The sequence below is a fragment of the Nilaparvata lugens genome, chromosome 2 (assembly GCF_014356525.2).
Source record: "Nilaparvata lugens isolate BPH chromosome 2, ASM1435652v1, whole genome shotgun sequence".
Classification (NCBI taxonomy): domain Eukaryota; kingdom Metazoa; phylum Arthropoda; class Insecta; order Hemiptera; family Delphacidae; genus Nilaparvata; species Nilaparvata lugens.
In genome coordinates this window covers 96,206,109-96,223,012 of record NC_052505.1, presented here as the reverse complement: position 1 = coordinate 96,223,012, position 16,904 = coordinate 96,206,109, and the positions used below count along the sequence as shown (strand labels likewise).

The 16,904-nt window shown below is 33.4% G+C and overlaps 1 protein-coding gene across 5 annotated transcripts; it reads right to left on the bottom strand.

Moving 5' to 3' along the window:
• Positions 1–92: 92 nt before the first annotated feature.
• LOC111056022 (dual specificity protein phosphatase 13) lies at positions 93–16,849 on the bottom strand. Of its 5 annotated transcripts, none has more exons than XM_039422177.1 (5): positions 16,717–16,840; positions 16,196–16,377; positions 12,303–12,500; positions 7,146–7,369; positions 1,814–2,967 (listed from the first exon to the last, which is right to left on the bottom strand). In XM_039422177.1, the coding sequence occupies exons 2-5, from the start codon at positions 16,210–16,212 to the stop codon at positions 2,768–2,770; spliced, it is 639 nt and encodes a 212-aa protein (XP_039278111.1). In that variant the 5' UTR covers positions 16,213–16,377; positions 16,717–16,840; the 3' UTR covers positions 1,814–2,767. The 5 variants fall into 5 exon arrangements, with proteins under 5 accessions (XP_039278110.1, XP_039278114.1, XP_039278111.1 ...); XM_039422179.1 differs by having other exon boundaries at positions 16,267–16,377; XM_039422176.1 differs by lacking the exon at positions 16,717–16,840 and having other exon boundaries at positions 93–2,967; positions 16,196–16,586.
• Positions 16,850–16,904: the final 55 nt, after the last annotated feature.

Below are 16,904 nucleotides of genomic sequence, written 5' to 3'. Positions count from 1 at the left end.
CCTCACTTCGCTCGGTCAATTATATTTTTTCGAGCTTTAATAACAACATATTCAGGAGTGAAGGTTGAGCGATCTAATAAAGAAGGCTATAATGTGTTTTAAACTTTAATTGGATAATAATATTAATACAACATTTTAGGTAATAAAGCAAAGTGCAACGTTATATTATACTAAAATAAAGTAGAAATAAATGGTCATAAAATAAGTTAACATGATAAGACATTTGAAGCAATCATTAACATGATATGTTCTGTGGAAGACACATTTCTCAAACAATAGAATATTTTTATCCTCCTTTAAATCTAACAGCCAATTAGACTAGCAACAATTTATGGTGTATAGTTTGGAGTTTATTTTCTTTATAGATATAATTCTGTTACAATTTTTTATTTTTAGCAATTGATTTCCTTGGCATAATCTATACATAGTACAACCTTTGAAGTTTTCCTCGGGTGGAATAATAAATTTGGAAGATGAAAAATGTTTCACAATTCTAATACTTTGTTTGTATACATTAAAAACAGATACATTATTGAGATTATTTAAATTTTCAAAAAATATTGGTACATTTTTGAATTTTAAAAATATTCCTACATTCAGCTAAACGCAATGTGACTAAAACCCACATGAAAAGGATTCAACTAATTTTTTTTTAAATCAAGTTAAAGAAGTAAGTGATTTAAGAAAGGATTGTATGTCACAGGAAAAAGAACAAAATTAACACATAAATATATAGGTGGAACTTTTCATCAAACTAAATTATTTGAAGCATTTCTACATTTCAACTTAGATTTATATTTCTATTATTGAACTATTTCTTCTAAATGACTAGTAGTTAAGTGGCTAAACTGACTAGTAGTTTATTGAGTTCTATTGCTCCATTACTACAATATAATTTAATACTTTTTATTTCTAATCTTTGTACTTCTACAAGAGTGAGTAAAATAGTTTCTTAATTTTTTTGAAACCAACTGAATGTATCTTTTCACAACATATTTATTGTCAACATGTAATTTTATAAGTGTACATTAATTACAATAGTGTACTTCAAATAGCTACACATAACAAAGCTAATCTGCTGTCTTTGTTCCCATAAAATATTGCTTGTCAAAAATATTTCATACTTTCAACAAACAAATACCTAGCAAGAATCTCTCAGTCTTATGGTGATTGCGTGAAGCTGATAGTCAAAGCAGATGGAAAAAAAACAAAATTCGTTAGTAAGTTAGCTTAGAAGTTTTGAGAAGATAAATATTGAAAAAAATCTAAATTGTCTTCGAAATTCCATTCATAGGCAACTAAATTTACAAATTTGGGCGCACGTTTTTCGGTTCTAGAAGCCGAAGCAGGCTTTTTTCTTAAAGATTAAATAAATTTACACTGAAAATAAATTGATAATAGTTTTTTCCAGAGATGAGGAATATTTAAATAAACACCCTTTGGTTTTAAAACATTCATCAAGATTTTATGAATTGGAATTAATGTCTCACTTTTGAACACGTGATAGCTTTAATCTGAAGTACTTGATTCATCAACTTTGGAGTGTAGATTTTGCTCGTATCATAACACTATGTGATACAACTAGTGATAACAGAAAGGGATACAAAACACAAAGGAATTAAAGCTTAGTTCTCTAATTCTTGCATTGCTAAAACTACATTTACGTTTGCAACTTCTAAATTACATTTCTGAACTGTTGAATAGCATTTAATAATTGTATTTTCTGATTTGGAATTAACGAAATTTTTGATTTACCTAGTCCTATCTTAAATTGGTGTCTTTATTTAATAAAATCGTCTTTTTTATTCATATATTTTTTCTTAATCTGTTTCAATGGTACCAATAAATCTTTCAACTCACTACACGAAAAAAATAACATTCGTTGCGTTTTAAAAACACCTAATTGACAAAAAAACCAAGAATCTTTTTCAAATCATCAATTTAATCATATTCATTTACATTGAAAATTCTCTTACAATGAATTATTACTATTATTATTAATTTTGAATCATATTATTCAAAATTAATACTATTATTTATTAATCAATTTTATTCATCCTTTGAAACCAATTTCGTGTACTAATGGAGAAGCAAGTGACAAAAGTTTGTGGAAAATGGAAGTCGAATCACAACCACCTCCTTCTAAGAATCGATTTTAAATTCAAAACAATCATTAATTTCAATCCGTTTTGAACTTTTTTTGACGACACTACAGTCTAATGTTTGAATATTAGTTATTAAAAACTAGTACTCACGTGTGGAGCACTTTCGGATTTTTTGAAATTCATTTTCAACACTCGAATTATTTTAAAAATCCGAAAAAGCTCCACACGTGAGTACTAGTTTTTAATAACTAATATTCAAAACTTAGACTGTAGTGTCGTCAAAAATTGTTCAAAACGGATTATCAACTTGCAGTTCGTCATGGATAGTGAAATAGATGAATTTCAATTGAAACCAACTTTTTGTAATATTAGAGACAGAACGTAGCCTATTGGTGTGTATGTACCGTGTTCAAAATCAAAACATAACTGTTATTGAAATCAATTTCTTTCTTGATACTTGACTCTTAATTGAGACAATTAATTTCAAAAAATAATAATTCTTAAACAAATTGAGAATTGATACAAGTGAATACAATTTTCTTGTATTACTTGAGAGAGAGCATTATTGGTAGCAGTGTCGATTGGAACAAACATCAAAATCGCCAGGTATTAATTGAAATCGATTTCTTGTATTATTTGAGACAGTCGGACGACTAGTCGGATCAGAATCGGCGGGTGCGTCTGAGCTGGACATCCAACTCGGCCAGCTGCTGGAGGAATCCGTTGTTGGGCCTGACTTCGCGCGCCGACCTCACCTTGTGCAGTGCCTTGGACGCCGACATTCCCTCCTTCAGCATCAGGTAGGCGATCACACACGTGCTCGAGCGGGACAGGCCCATCATGCAGTGCACCAGCACTTTGCCTGGGTAGCATCATAATAAATAATTGAATTGATAAAATAGTCGTAAATAATTGGTTAGAATAATACTAGATCCTTGCGCAAACAGATAAGAAGAAGATAGGTGGAGGAGCAAAATAAGAAGAAGAAGAAGAAGATAGGAGGAGGAGCAAAAGAAGAAGAAGGAGATGGAGGAAGAAGAAGAAGAAGAAGAAGCAGATGGAGGAAGAAGGAGAAGAAGGAGATGGAGGAGGAGGAAGAAGATGAAGAAGAAGAAGAAGGAGAAGAAGAGGATGACAGGAGAAAAAGAAGACAGAGGAAGAAGATAGGAGAAGAAGAATAAGACAGGAGATGAGGGAGCCAGGGGAAGAAGTTAGGAAAAGAAGAAGAAAAAAAGAAAGAAGTAAAAGAAGAAGTAAAAAAGGAGGAAGAAGAAGAAGAAGGACAAAACAGAAGAAGATGAAAAAGAACAAAACAAGTCAGGAAAAGAAGACTGGAGGAGCAGGAAGAAGAAGAAGAGGGAGGAGGAGGAGGAGGAGGAGGAGAATGTAGAATGTGATGTATATATGTTTATGTATATTCTTTTATTTACAAATAATAGTCCTTCTTGACGATTTCCTATACTCTTTCAAGAGTCTCCAGGAAGAAAATTTAATCAAATCAAATCAGAAAAAAGAAAACAGGATATGAGAAAGACAGTGGAAAAAAGAAGAAGGAGATTGGAGACGGATAAAACGAAGAAGAAGAAGAAGATAGGAGAATAAAGAAGAAGAATACGAAAAAGAATAAGACTGGAGAAGAAGAAGTTATGAGAAAAAGAAGGTGGATTTATGCGCGTTTATTAGGGCGTTTAGTCGGCACGACAGAACAGGAATCTCTCAGATTGGCTAATTGGGTTGGCGTCTCGAGAGAGAGAGAGAGAGCTTCATTTCCAGCCAATCGTAAAGCTTACTGTTCTGTCGTGGTGACTGAAAAAAACTACTAGTAGTTCTGTGAACAGTAGACCTCACGCAGTATTCTCATCCACAAGTACCTGATTGAAACTATAGACCTTATGGAAATACAGCAATAGACTGGCTTCTCCACACATCTGTGTAATCACTTGTCAGCTGATTTATGATGAATAATTCTATAGTCTGATTTTTACTCTAATATTGGCGTATGAAGGAGGCTCCTTTTTCCTTTTATTATCCTTGAAATGCGAAATTTCCAAAAACCTTGTATCTACGTCGACGCGCAATTAAAAAAGTAACATACCTGTCAAATTTCATGAAAATCTATTACCGCGTTTCGCCGTAAATGCGCAACATATAAACATTTGAACATGTTTCATTAAGAGAAATGCCAAACCGTCGACTTGAATCTTAGACCTCACTTCGCTCGGTCAATTAATGTGGTCTCGCCCTTACACTCGTATAGTTGTTGACCGAACGTTGTGAGGTCTATGTTTCAACTCGATTTGCTTTTGTCTGTCTGTATGTAACGCGATTACGGCCAAACGCGTTGATAGAATTCGATGAGATTTGGCAGGAATATTCTTTTTTCAATTGAGCGTCAATGTAAACCTTGCACAAGGTTTTTTGAAATTTTGCATTTTGAGGATAATATGAAAAGAAAAGGAATTCCTCCATACTCTGATATCACTGATATATATATATATATATATATATATATATATATATATATAATATATATATATATATAATCTACTTTGAAGATAGGATCAATCAGACTATAGAATTATTCATAATCAATCAGTTGATTCTTGATTGAAAAAAATTGATTTTAAAAAAGTTGAGAAATAGTTTTATCAGATTGAAAGATTATCACGAAACTGGATAAATCATCATATGGGATACAAATTCAAACGTGAACTGAGTTCATTAACATAAGTGAGTTTTTGATCTTACAGAAAACAAATAACAGTTTTTAAGAGTAAATTATGATTCAACTGTGAATTGTGATTCAACTTGTGGATGAGAAAACTGCGTGAGGTCTACTGTTCACAGAACTACTAGTCTAAACTTATAGTGGTGTAAATTTGGCTTCTTTCAGAGTTTTAATGAAAAAGAAAAATAGTGTAAAAGGAAGAAGACTTTAATAATAACTATCACCTAAGCACAGTAACCCGTGCTCCGCAAGGGTCTATTTTGAAACTTGACAAACTGAATACTTGACGTACTAAAATCTTGAAGAATTTAAAATAGGCTTATAACCATCCTCGGTAAATAAGGAATATATATGCAAAATTTCAAGTTAATCAGTTGAACAGTTCAGAAGTGATGATGCGTCATTTGTGATTTTCCTATCCCGTTCCAATTCTTCCCCTATTATACAGGTTGTGCAGAGGAAACGCATGTTTTTCGAACAGCCAGTACTCGTCAACGGGAGAGGGTATTGCCCTGGAACGAATGTTGGCAGACGACCCATACTATGCCATTTCAGTTGCTATGAGCGTTGGAACGTACAACATCGTGTGTTCGCTGTTAAGCAGTTTTTTTTAAACAATGAATCTGTATTTCGATGTTTTTCAGTGTTTTTCAATGTTTTTCCAGTGAAAACATTGGAAAACACTGGAAAACATCGAAAAACATTGAAAAACACTGAAAAAACATTGAAAACATCGAAAAACACTGAAAAAACATTGAAAAATATTGAAAAACATTGGAAAAAATCGGAAAACATTGAAAAACAATGAAAAAACGTTGAAAAACATTGAAAAACACTGAAAAAACATTGGAAACATTGTAAAACATTGAATAACACTGAAGAACATCGAAAATTATTGGAAAACAATGTTTCTCAATGTTTTTCAATGTTTTTCAATATTTTTCAATGTTTTTCAATGTTTTTCAATGTTTTTCATTGTTTTTCAATATTTTTCAATGTTTCTTCTGTGAAAAATATTGAAAAACATTGAAAAACAATGATAAACATTGAGAAACATTGAAAAACAATATTTTTCAATGTTTTTTCAGTGTTTTTCAATGTTTTTCGATGTTTTCAATGTTTTTTCAGTGTTTTTCAAAGTTTTTTCAGTTTTTTCTGGCAATAATTTAGAGTTGAGGGTCGAGGTGCAATGCCCGATCGAAATACTGTACTCCGATGGGTTGCAGCGTTTAGGAGTACTAGTTCTGTGATGAAAAAGAAACCACCTGGTCTTTCCCGTTCAGTTCGTACTCCTGAAAATGTAGACCGAGTCAGTGTCGTCGAGTCGATCGTGTAGGACAAGTAACAACTGCCTTTTTGAATTGGTCTACACTTTCCGGGGAACGGGAAAGGCCAGGTGGTTTCTTTTTCATCACAGAACTAGTACTCCTAAACGCTGCAACCCATCGGAGTACAGTATTTAGAGCCTCAACTCTAAACTATTGACGGAAAAGCATTGCACTGTGACTACAGATTCATTGTTTCAAAAAAAAAACTGCTTAACAGCGAACACACGATGTTGTACGTTCCAACGCTCATAGCAACTGAAATGGCATAGTATGGGTCGTCTGCCAACATTCGTTCCAGGGCAATACTATAGAGATACAATAGCGTGAGTAGATATCCCATGGTATAGGGCGTTTATGTTGCAACTTTTACTGTTATCTCAAGCCGATTATTGTCGATTTTTACTGTTTTGTTGGGGTGAGAGTGTATGAACGGCACAGTTTGAGAGACTACCAGCGTCACACAGCTTCACGGGAACGTGGACTATCGGCTTGAGTTGCGACATAAACGCAACAGTAAAAGTTGCGACATAAACGCCCTATACCATGGGATATCTACTCACGCTATTGTTTTCTATGGCAATACTCTCTCCCGTTGACGAGTACTGGCTGTTCGAAAAACATGCGTTTCCTCTGCACAACCTGTAGATGATCGATAGTTGCAGTGATAGTAGTTTTAATTCTTCTGCTCAAAATTTTCAAGTTTATTTCAATATTATTGAAACTTTAGGATTGTTTAGTGTTATTTCCGGCTCTTATCAACCCTTCGAAATTCAAAATTCATCAGTCATATCTCGAATACGTATTCTCTGAGTGTTAATCTTTGGTGAAAACAGAAATTTTAAACTTAACCTCACTTTGGACTATTTATGTGCCAAAATCAAGGAATTGAAGAAGTTTTGGGCAATTGCCTGTTTCTCTTTCCAAATATCGTGTTTGTGACTGTTCTAATAAAAAAATAAATAAATACTGATTGATAAGACTAACCTCCACTAAGCAAGGCATCCCTGATGAAGTCGGCAGCCACGTTGAAGTACTTGCTGATGTTGGTAACAGGCAGGTCGCAGAGTGGCAGACCTAGGTAGGCAATGTTGGCCACCCTGTAGTAGTCGGCATCCGTGTCCACCTGACCTGGCAGCTTCCCCTCGGCCGTATTCAACACGTGCGTCACGCCGATACGCTTCAGGTAGGGCTTGTTCTTGGCGCATGACCTTCACACACACACACAACACAATATTGAATTAGAGCATAATAATTAAAGAATATAATAGAATTAGAGCATAATCATTAAAGAACATAGAATAATTAGAGCATAATCATTAAATAATATAAATGTCCAAATCATATCCTGCATTACACATCACATAATATTCAATTAGATACAGTGGTCGCCAAACAGTCGATCGCGAGCTACCGGTAGCTCGTGGGGTAGTTTTTGGTAGCTCACAGAAACGCTCGTGCAAAAGAATGTCGTCCAGTTTGAATATATACACTTTCCTAGTCTGAAGAAAATCAATGACGAGAAAAATCCTCCACAGCACCGCAGAAATAACCAAGAATACGGTACAATTCTTTCAGACTTGAGACAACAGTTTGATCAACATTATTTCAATATTTTAAAAGCATATCAAATATGGTACAATTCATCAACTCTCTTTTGTAGAGATCTATGCAAAAGATTTTGCAGCTTGTGTTGTAAAATATTTTGGTGAAGATCAGGTTTCAGTTGAGATGGAATTTGTGGATTTTCAAAACGATCTGTCTCTCAGATAACTTTCTACAACTGGAAATATTTGGCCTCAAATCCCCGAAGAAATGTATCAAAATATTATTCAAGTTGCATTGAGGTTGAAAGCTATGTTCAGCTCTACCTACTTGTGTGAAGCATCTTTTTCAAGTATGAAATTCATAAAAAATCGATATTGGAACAGACTGACGGCTACAACGTACACTCCAAACATCAAGAAAATAATTGATGACCAAAAAAGAGTTCCACTGCTCTTATTGAAATGTACATTTCAACTTTTGTTATACTTTTTGCTATAAGTAGATTTCAACACTAGAAATGTATCTTTATAGGCAATAAAAGTGTGAAATTTCATTTTTCGTACCGTACTTTCTTCAGTCTTATATTCCTTGGTAGCTCACTAGAAGATTTATAAATGCTATTCTAGCTCACAGGCTCATAAGTTTGGCGACCATTGAATTATAACATAATAATTGAAGAATATATCTATCGATAGGCGCCGATACGCTTCAGGTAGGGCTTTTTCTTGGTGAAAAACACCAACCTTAACACACAATATTCAATAAAAACATAACTTTTAAAGCATATAACAGACTAAAAAATAGTCCAGGCAATGAATGCTCAAAAAAGGGTATAGAAGGAACAGTTTGGAAGACAATTTTTGATCCCGCAGTTCTATTTAGGGTAGAAAGGAGGTAAACATATCGAAATACCCCATCACTACCCACTGTGCTAAGGGGGTGAGGATGGTTTAAAGGTACCATTTTTTGGTTTCTCGCTTCTAACTCGAAAACTATGCGTCTTACTGACATGGCTTCTTACAATATTGATCTTACAACTTCTGCTATTTATTTTTTGAGATATCCGCTCTTGAAGGTGTGACATTTAAAAAAAAACAAGTTTGCCTCCACTTTTTTTTGCAATTTTTGCTCTTACAGCTTTGTAAAAATCGATGGAAAAATTAATGCTGATTATGAGCTTATAGAGCATCAAATTCTATTCAATTTGTATAATTTCACAAGTTTACGCATTTCCTCACGACTGTTGCAGCAGTTTTAGTGTTGAGTGTGAAATCTCCAATTTTATTTATTTATTTATTCGTGGACAGAATCACAAATCATATGAATATGATTAGGAAGGAACTAAAACTATTAGGAACAACAGGCTTTGTTTAGCAACAATTGACAAAGGAAGTTGGTGAGAATGTTTTAAACACAATTTTTGCCTTTGCAGCTTTCTTCTGACCAGTTAGAATGTGAATATATCAAAAGTGACGAACCCTACCCCTCGTGTTAAAGGATGAGGGTGGTTTAAAAGTTGAATTTTCAAACTACTTATAATATTAACTTATTATATAATACTAGACATCAGAAAAATATTGTCATGTTTGAAATCATGCGTAACTACAAAGGTTCTACTCACAATTGCTAAGTCAATACTTCACAATGAAAATCATACAACAGAAAAATTCAAGTCTGGAGTAAAATTCACATAAATTGACAGCGTGTAGATAATAGATGGTCGTGCTTGACCAGGTTTTGATTGTTGCCAAGCTATTTGAACGAATCTATAGATTTTTAGATTTTATAAGAAGATCTTATGGACAAATATAATTTGGAAACTTTTAAATTACTTTAAAATTTGAAAAAATAAACAACAAATATTAATCTCAAATAGTGAAGTGCGAAGATAGATGTGGAAGTTTCTACAACCATGTAGATACAAAATAATAGAATTATTCAACTACTGCATAATGTGTCAAAGCTTAGTTTATAGGCTTATTTCATTTCATTTTATAGCGGAATACGTTGAATATATGAATAAACGCTAAAATACAAAATGAATAGTAAAATTATCTAAATAGTAAATAATTAAGATAACATTATCTCCAATGATAGTTGAAACTTAATTTCATAGAAACTAACTAAAGCAGTCAATTACAATAAATAAATCAATTTTCCGTTTGCATTGAAAGTGCAAGGACTATAAGTAGCTCTACCAAACCCACATTCATAACTCATCTTTATAGATACTGTAATAATGTAAAGTAGGTAGATTTTGTCATTACACGAATAGAATATTCAACATTACAAGAATATTAAACTTTATCTACCAGACATAACAATCACAACAAATTATAAAAGACAAGACCCACTAGTATAGAAAGTTGCATAGTTCTAAGTCTATTTTAATTGAACTGGCAAAAGAGTATTTTCAAAACTCAAGTGAAAGTAATTTTTTAATAATTATCAAGTTAGAAACAAAATTGTGTGAGTTCTAATGAAATTCAGAATGAATTTCATATCAATAACATTGCAATTACCATATTGCAAATAATATTTTAGAAGAGTATTGTTGCATTGTTGGAGCAAAAAACTAAGTGCAAAATATTCACTGAAATCTACTAATTACCAATTACTTGATTTCAAAAGTGACATTCAGATACAAGAAAGAGATACAAAATTGATTCAACCCCTAGTAATAGTACCTTCAGTTTTGTTGTATATTGTTAAAACTGATTCCTCAGCGTAACTGTAAAAATATAGACACAAAAATCGATAAATTGCAAAGTTACAAATTTGATTATCAAATTCTAATATTTTGTGAGTGTGAAATGGCCACTGAATTTCAACCTAAGCTGAATTCGCACATATAAATGTCTGTGCTAAGAGAAACATATTATTCTCATAACCTCTAATGGGGCTATTTCCACTCGTCTAATGGGAATAGTCCCAGTAGAGTATTCACTGATACTGATATATCAGAATCCAACTTCATAAAGCTTAATTGGTTCCTATTGGCATTCGGTCTCGCCTGCCTTGAAAATGTCATTAAAGCCCGGTCCAGACGCTCAAGTATAGCTTCAGTCTTTTGCTCAAGCAAAAGTCGGAGCATGTAAGTCGTTGCGTCTGGACGGTAAAACGGATGGGTCTTCAAGCTCAAGTCGTCAAACTTGAAATGTATCGGCCGGCAATCTTTTCCCATCAAACCGTCCGTCTTTTGCCTATCCACCAAAACCTAAATAGCGTAAACATGGAGATAGAGAAATTATGATTTCAGATTCGGATTCAGCGCCCTCAAATTAATAAAATGCCTCGCGAGTACTTGAAAATAAGCAAGTTTTTATTATAGATTGTATATAACGCCATTTAACCCTTTTTTCTTTCTTGATTCTCATGATACTCTCAGAATTTGATGCTGATATTATGATTTATTATCATGATACATTAAGATATATTGTTGATAAGAATACTATCTACAAAATTTCAATCCATTTACAATCACTGTGTCTTGAGATACGACATGTAAACAAAACAATTCAGCGATTAACAGTAATATTTTTGTCATTATGTTGTTAAATATACAGTAGCATTATCCAGTTGAATCAGCGAAAAAAATACGATATAATTATTACTCATCTACTCATCAACCGTATTCAATTCAGACTCAATGAACCATATAACAATTCATATTGAAGTGACACATAACCTCTAGCTACTTTGGACTGTTGTAAAAAATCATAATTGGAACAGTTTTGGGCGTAAGTTAGCATGTGGTAATTTTCTGTAAGTTGTATAATTCTGAATGATTGAATAAATAAATAAATCAAGAACTGAGCTTGTGAGCACAAAAATAGGAAAACGGACGACTTAAGACGGATGCGTGTGGACGCAATTTTACATCAGTCTTTTGCTTGAACCAAACGATCAGTCTTTTGCTTGAGCAAAACACTGATGGTAAACTTGAGCGTCTGAACCCGGCTTAAGACACATTAGAGGTCCTGAAATTAATCAGGTGCAACCTGAAGAACACTGCACCAGACCTGAGCCAACCAGATGATATTGGATTCCCATATATCAGTATCCGATACAGTCAAGATATTACCCCACAAGTATCAATAGTCCCATTAGAACTGACGAGAATTATACTTTCACTGTACCTGAACGTTTACTGGTATGTGGATTCTCACATATCAGAATCAATGTCCGCTTCTAGTTCAGTGAAAATCATTCATCCCATCCACTGACTAAGTTCTTAAAAATACTGTAAGCCTAATTAAAAATGTCATAAGAAATGTTCAATTATTTAGAAAATTGTGATTTATTATAGACAATAATTCGTGATTACCTGGAAAGCTTATTATGTAGATCCAGGTTGTGGTCACAATTAGAGATGTTCGGAGAAATTCTATTTGATTGTAATTTCTTCGAAAATCGCTCATTACGGCCACACTTGTAACTCTGTATAATAAATTCTTGTAGTATGTTTCTTTGTTCTTAAGTTGATTGTAAATTATGAATAAATAAATAAAGTATGCCTCTTATGTGACATCAGTTTACTCAAAATTCAAATTCATTGCCTCAAAAACAATACGCAATATATTAAAAGAAACTCACCAGTCGCCAACAAAGATGTTGGGATAGACCTCGTCGCAACAGTTGAGCGGACTGAGCGGGTAGATGGAGGGTATCTCGGAGGGGCGGCCCCTGAACCCAGGTGCGGGTTTATCTACGGGGAACGTTGTGCTCAGAACATTATACAGTTCTTTCGCCACGTGGTCTTCATCCTGTTTGCGAATTGTCGCCATTCTATTACTGCAAAATCAGGCAAAACAAATCAGATTATTCCAATTAGCCCATCTAACATAACACAACTTCCAGAAAAGTACCACGATAAAAACAGATTGGATCTATTTATTTATGCAGATCACAAAATATGTTATCTTATACCGTACACCAATGGCCATCACTCACCGCCGTAAACACGTCTTTTGAAAGACCTAGCCGACTATATCCTAATGTTGTATAGAATAGAATTGGATCCGTTTTGGGCTTTAAGCCTGTGGTACTTTTCTGAAATTTGTTTAATACTGAAGGATTGAAATGTTAATCAATCTGCCAATTGAATTTCAAACCGGCAAGGCGTCGATTAACATTAGGAGATAACACAGCTTAATCATTCAAATGACGCATTTCAATTTTTAAGATATGCTACGGTGGAGGTCTTAAGATAATAATTATAATAGCTTACTACAAAGTGCGCCAGAGAAACTTAATTATTTGAAAAAATCCCCATACGTTGAATTGGTCGTGTAGAGGGGCAGGAGGGGGCGCATCTGGAGGGGTAGGTTCTCAAGTTCATCAAGTAAATTAGCCATCATGCTCTGTTCCGGGACTTCGCAGTAGAGAGCTTATTTTCTAATGGTCGATAACTTTCCGCGCTCGATTTGAAATTCATCCCCACAGACTCGTTCCTGGCTATAATTCGATTCTGTCGTGGGTTAACTCATTTCAGGAGTGTGGAAGTGTCGCTAAACCCAGAAATGAACTTCAACGGACCATCAGAACTCCAGAAAATATCGAAAGAGTGAGGCAGTCAGTTGTGCGTTCTCCCAGGCGTTCGGCTCGCAAACACGCAGCTGCTATGGCGATTTCTGACTCCACTGTTTGACGAATTTTCCATGAAGACCTTCAACTTCATCCCTATAAATTGGCTGTTGTTCAAGAATTGACTGAACGCGATTTTGTTGCCCGTCAAAATGCATGTGATATGCTGATTGACAACCTGCCTGAAGACGCGGTCATTGTTTTTAGTGACAAGGCTCATTTCCACAAGCGATTCGTCAATGTGATTATTTATGGGGTTATTTGAAATCTCTGGTTTATGTCGATCTACCACTGACCATAGCACACCTCAAGAACAACATTCGCGACGCCATTGCTAACATACCGATTGATACGAAATTCCAAAAATCAACTTCATCAGTATATGCACAATGAGGGTCGCCATTGGTCTGATCTCATTTTCAAGAATGTATGGAAAAAATTGGGATATTATATTCTCATATAAAAAAAAACATTAAAACAATAACAAAAGTAATTTTGTTTTTATTGACCTTTCAAAAAAGTAAGTTTCTCTGGCACACTTTGTATAAATGGAAAATTATGAAATAACAAATAATGACCTGTATAAAGTATTGAACAATAATTCGCTATTGTGAAGTATTGAAAAATCCAATTTTGCAAAAATAATTTTTCATTCTAGTGGGTAAATATAGGCCTACTTAAGTATCCTTTCAATTAACACTGAAAAAATTACAAATTTGTCTACCAGTACGGTATGGTAGATAAAAATTAAATAAGAAATACCTGGAAATTAAAAAAAACAAAGTACCCTTCTTTAAAAACTTTACTTTATTACTCACATGTGTCGACATTAACCTAATGCTATTTTCAAGTAAGAGAATCACAAATGTGAGTTTCACTCTCTTGAAAATAGCATTAACTCAATATGATAAAGCATATCGTGAGTAATGAAGTAAAGTTTAAAAAATGATATAATTTTTGATTTGGGATTTATTGTTTATTATTAGGATTATGATTTTTCAATTTCCAGATACATAAGAGTAACACCCACCGAAAAAGTTAATATTTAAGAAATAATACATTGAAATATAAAAAAATGTCTACCGAAATGGCAAAAGAAAAATAAAAATATTTAAGAAATGATCAAAGGTATTTTCCAAGTGAGTGATAATCTTAAATTTCCAAGTCTATAACAAAGATTACACAAAAAGGAGGAAGAATAAAGTTTGTCTGAAAAGAATGTGGAACTGTGTTGTTATAGGTACTGTATTATAAAGATTACTTGAAAAAATAAAAAACAAATCGCAAAAAATCCACAAAAAAGGCAAAATCATGTATAATGCATGATAAAAACAAAATTGTGTTTACAAACATAAAAATTTAAACATGCGCTCCTAATTGTTATGTGAGAAACAGTATTATTGAGCAATGATAACTGTTATTTGATCACTACCGTACTATACAAATTTTAGACATTAATAGAGATTTTGATGAATTATTCTAAAGAATACAAGTTATTGCTAATATCAACACAGCGTACTTTATTACTAATACTGTATATAAAATATAAAAGTATATAGGCACCTAAATCTACTTTTTTAAGGTACCGTACTTGATTGTTTTCTGATTAAACTTGTACTTATTTTTAAAAAGTGTGCTGTGCCGTAATATTCTAATAGTTTATTCAATTTAAAAAGTTGTATACTATGAATAAAATTGATGCTGCTAAATCCAATCAACTAAGTCTAGTTGATAAGCTACACCAAACGCATAAGTGAGTGGTTCTCAAAGTGTGGGGCGCGACCCCCAAGGGGGGCACGATGAATGCTCAGGGGGGGCGCAAAGCTTGGTTGGAAAATGTTTTAAATTTACTTCTAAAATAATTACGAAAAGCAATCTTTCTGTTTTTAAAATTACATGTGAGTAATTTCTACTCGTAAAATATTTATATCAACCGTATTGTCAAATTCAAATTCTCAATCAATAAGTGTTCCTCAACATGATAGAAAAAGAAACCCTCATTGATCTCCAAGGTGACTTTGCACTTAAAATTAAGTTTGAAGAGTATTCTTTCACATCCTTCTGGATTGGTGAGCAAAAGGAACACCCAATTTTGAGTAAAAAGGCATTGAATATATTGATTCCATTTGCTACAATTTATCCGTGTGAAACTGGATTTTCTGCTCTAGCTGCCATGAAAAGTGAATATAGACCAAGACCGGATGTGACCCAGGAACTTAGAGTAGCGTTATCGGAGCTGACGACACCTCGTTTCAACAAAATCTATGCGAAAAAAATAAGCTACCTTCACACTGACGCTCTTTTTATCGTTAATTTTTATGAGAAACAAAAATTACAACTATGAACTATATCCTGAATAAACTATTATTTATTGTTTGTACAGAATTTGTTGTTTTATTATGATTGAAACTATTGCAACATTGGGTTATGTATAGAACGTGCAAAACTCAACTAAATGAAAATACTGAGTGTAGAATATGTAGGTAGTTGTACAACATGTATAGTTGTCTATGCTTATATGAGGGGGTCCGGCTTACAGCTGAATTATGCAGAGGGGCTTGAAGTAAAAAGTTTGAGAATCACTGGCATAAGTTAATGGAATTATATATTTTTATATATAAGGATATATTATAATATGTTCCTCTCAGCCTTATACTGATATTATGCACATTAATGACTCCAATAATTGATATAATTTACTACAGGTAGTAGCCTAAAACTTGCGACTTTTTTGCACTCCATGATGACATTCTCAAGTTTTTTAAATAAATATAGCAAGGTATTCACTACTAAGACTAACCATTCTTCAATTACACAAAAACCACTCCAGAATATAACTACAGAATGACATGCCATTCAATCCAAAACCGATCAACTTCCAAGCAATTTATTTTTGAACTAACCTCGACCTGTACCACATAATTTCAAATTATTTTGACGATATCCTCCAGGTAATAGAATTATTTTTACTCACATATATCAGGCACAGAGAAAGTAGTTGGTTAACTTGAGAGTTTTCCATGAACTGGAATAAATGAGCTACACAAATACCCTTCAATAAACTAGGTGAGTTCGGCAATGGAATCTGAAATGTATTTATAATTCATATTACGCATCCATACCACACATTCCAGGTTTGGTAATACGAGAAATCAATTTAGCATCTTGTTTTCTACATTTAAACGCCAACTCATAAAATTAGCCTTGAAATAACAAACAAACAACATTGAACAGTGATTTAAATGATGCGCAAATATAGAGCAATTTGATGAGTAATATAAAACAAAAATTCTTAGAAAAAAGCTAAAAAGTGTGAAGGTGTTGAGCGGTAAATTCAAGTTATTCTTGACGAGTGGGTTGATTCTAGCATGTACACCTCTTAATTAATTATTTATAGAGATCAAAACTTTTCCTAATAACTCACAATAATTTGAAAAATCAGAGCTTCAAATATTAAAATTTTATACAATGATTTTGATGGATTGTCCTGCAAAATGCACAACGTTCACCAGAAACTTGCAGACTGAACGTGAACAGAAAATAAAAACATAAACTTCATCAGCTGTATCTAAAGTCAGCTGTTTACTGTTGGAATTACTTCTGTCGTCTGCT

Bases quoted from the DNA above. Each gene is read 5' to 3' on its own strand.
- LOC111056022 (XM_039422177.1), bottom strand. The intron at 7,370-12,302 runs GTGAGTTTCTTT...GTGTGTGTGAAG, and splicing joins AACATCTTTGTTGGCGACTG to GTCATGCGCCAAGAACAAGC. The intron at 2,968-7,145 runs GTTAGTCTTATC...GATGCTACCCAG, and splicing joins GGATGCCTTGCTTAGTGGAG to GCAAAGTGCTGGTGCACTGC.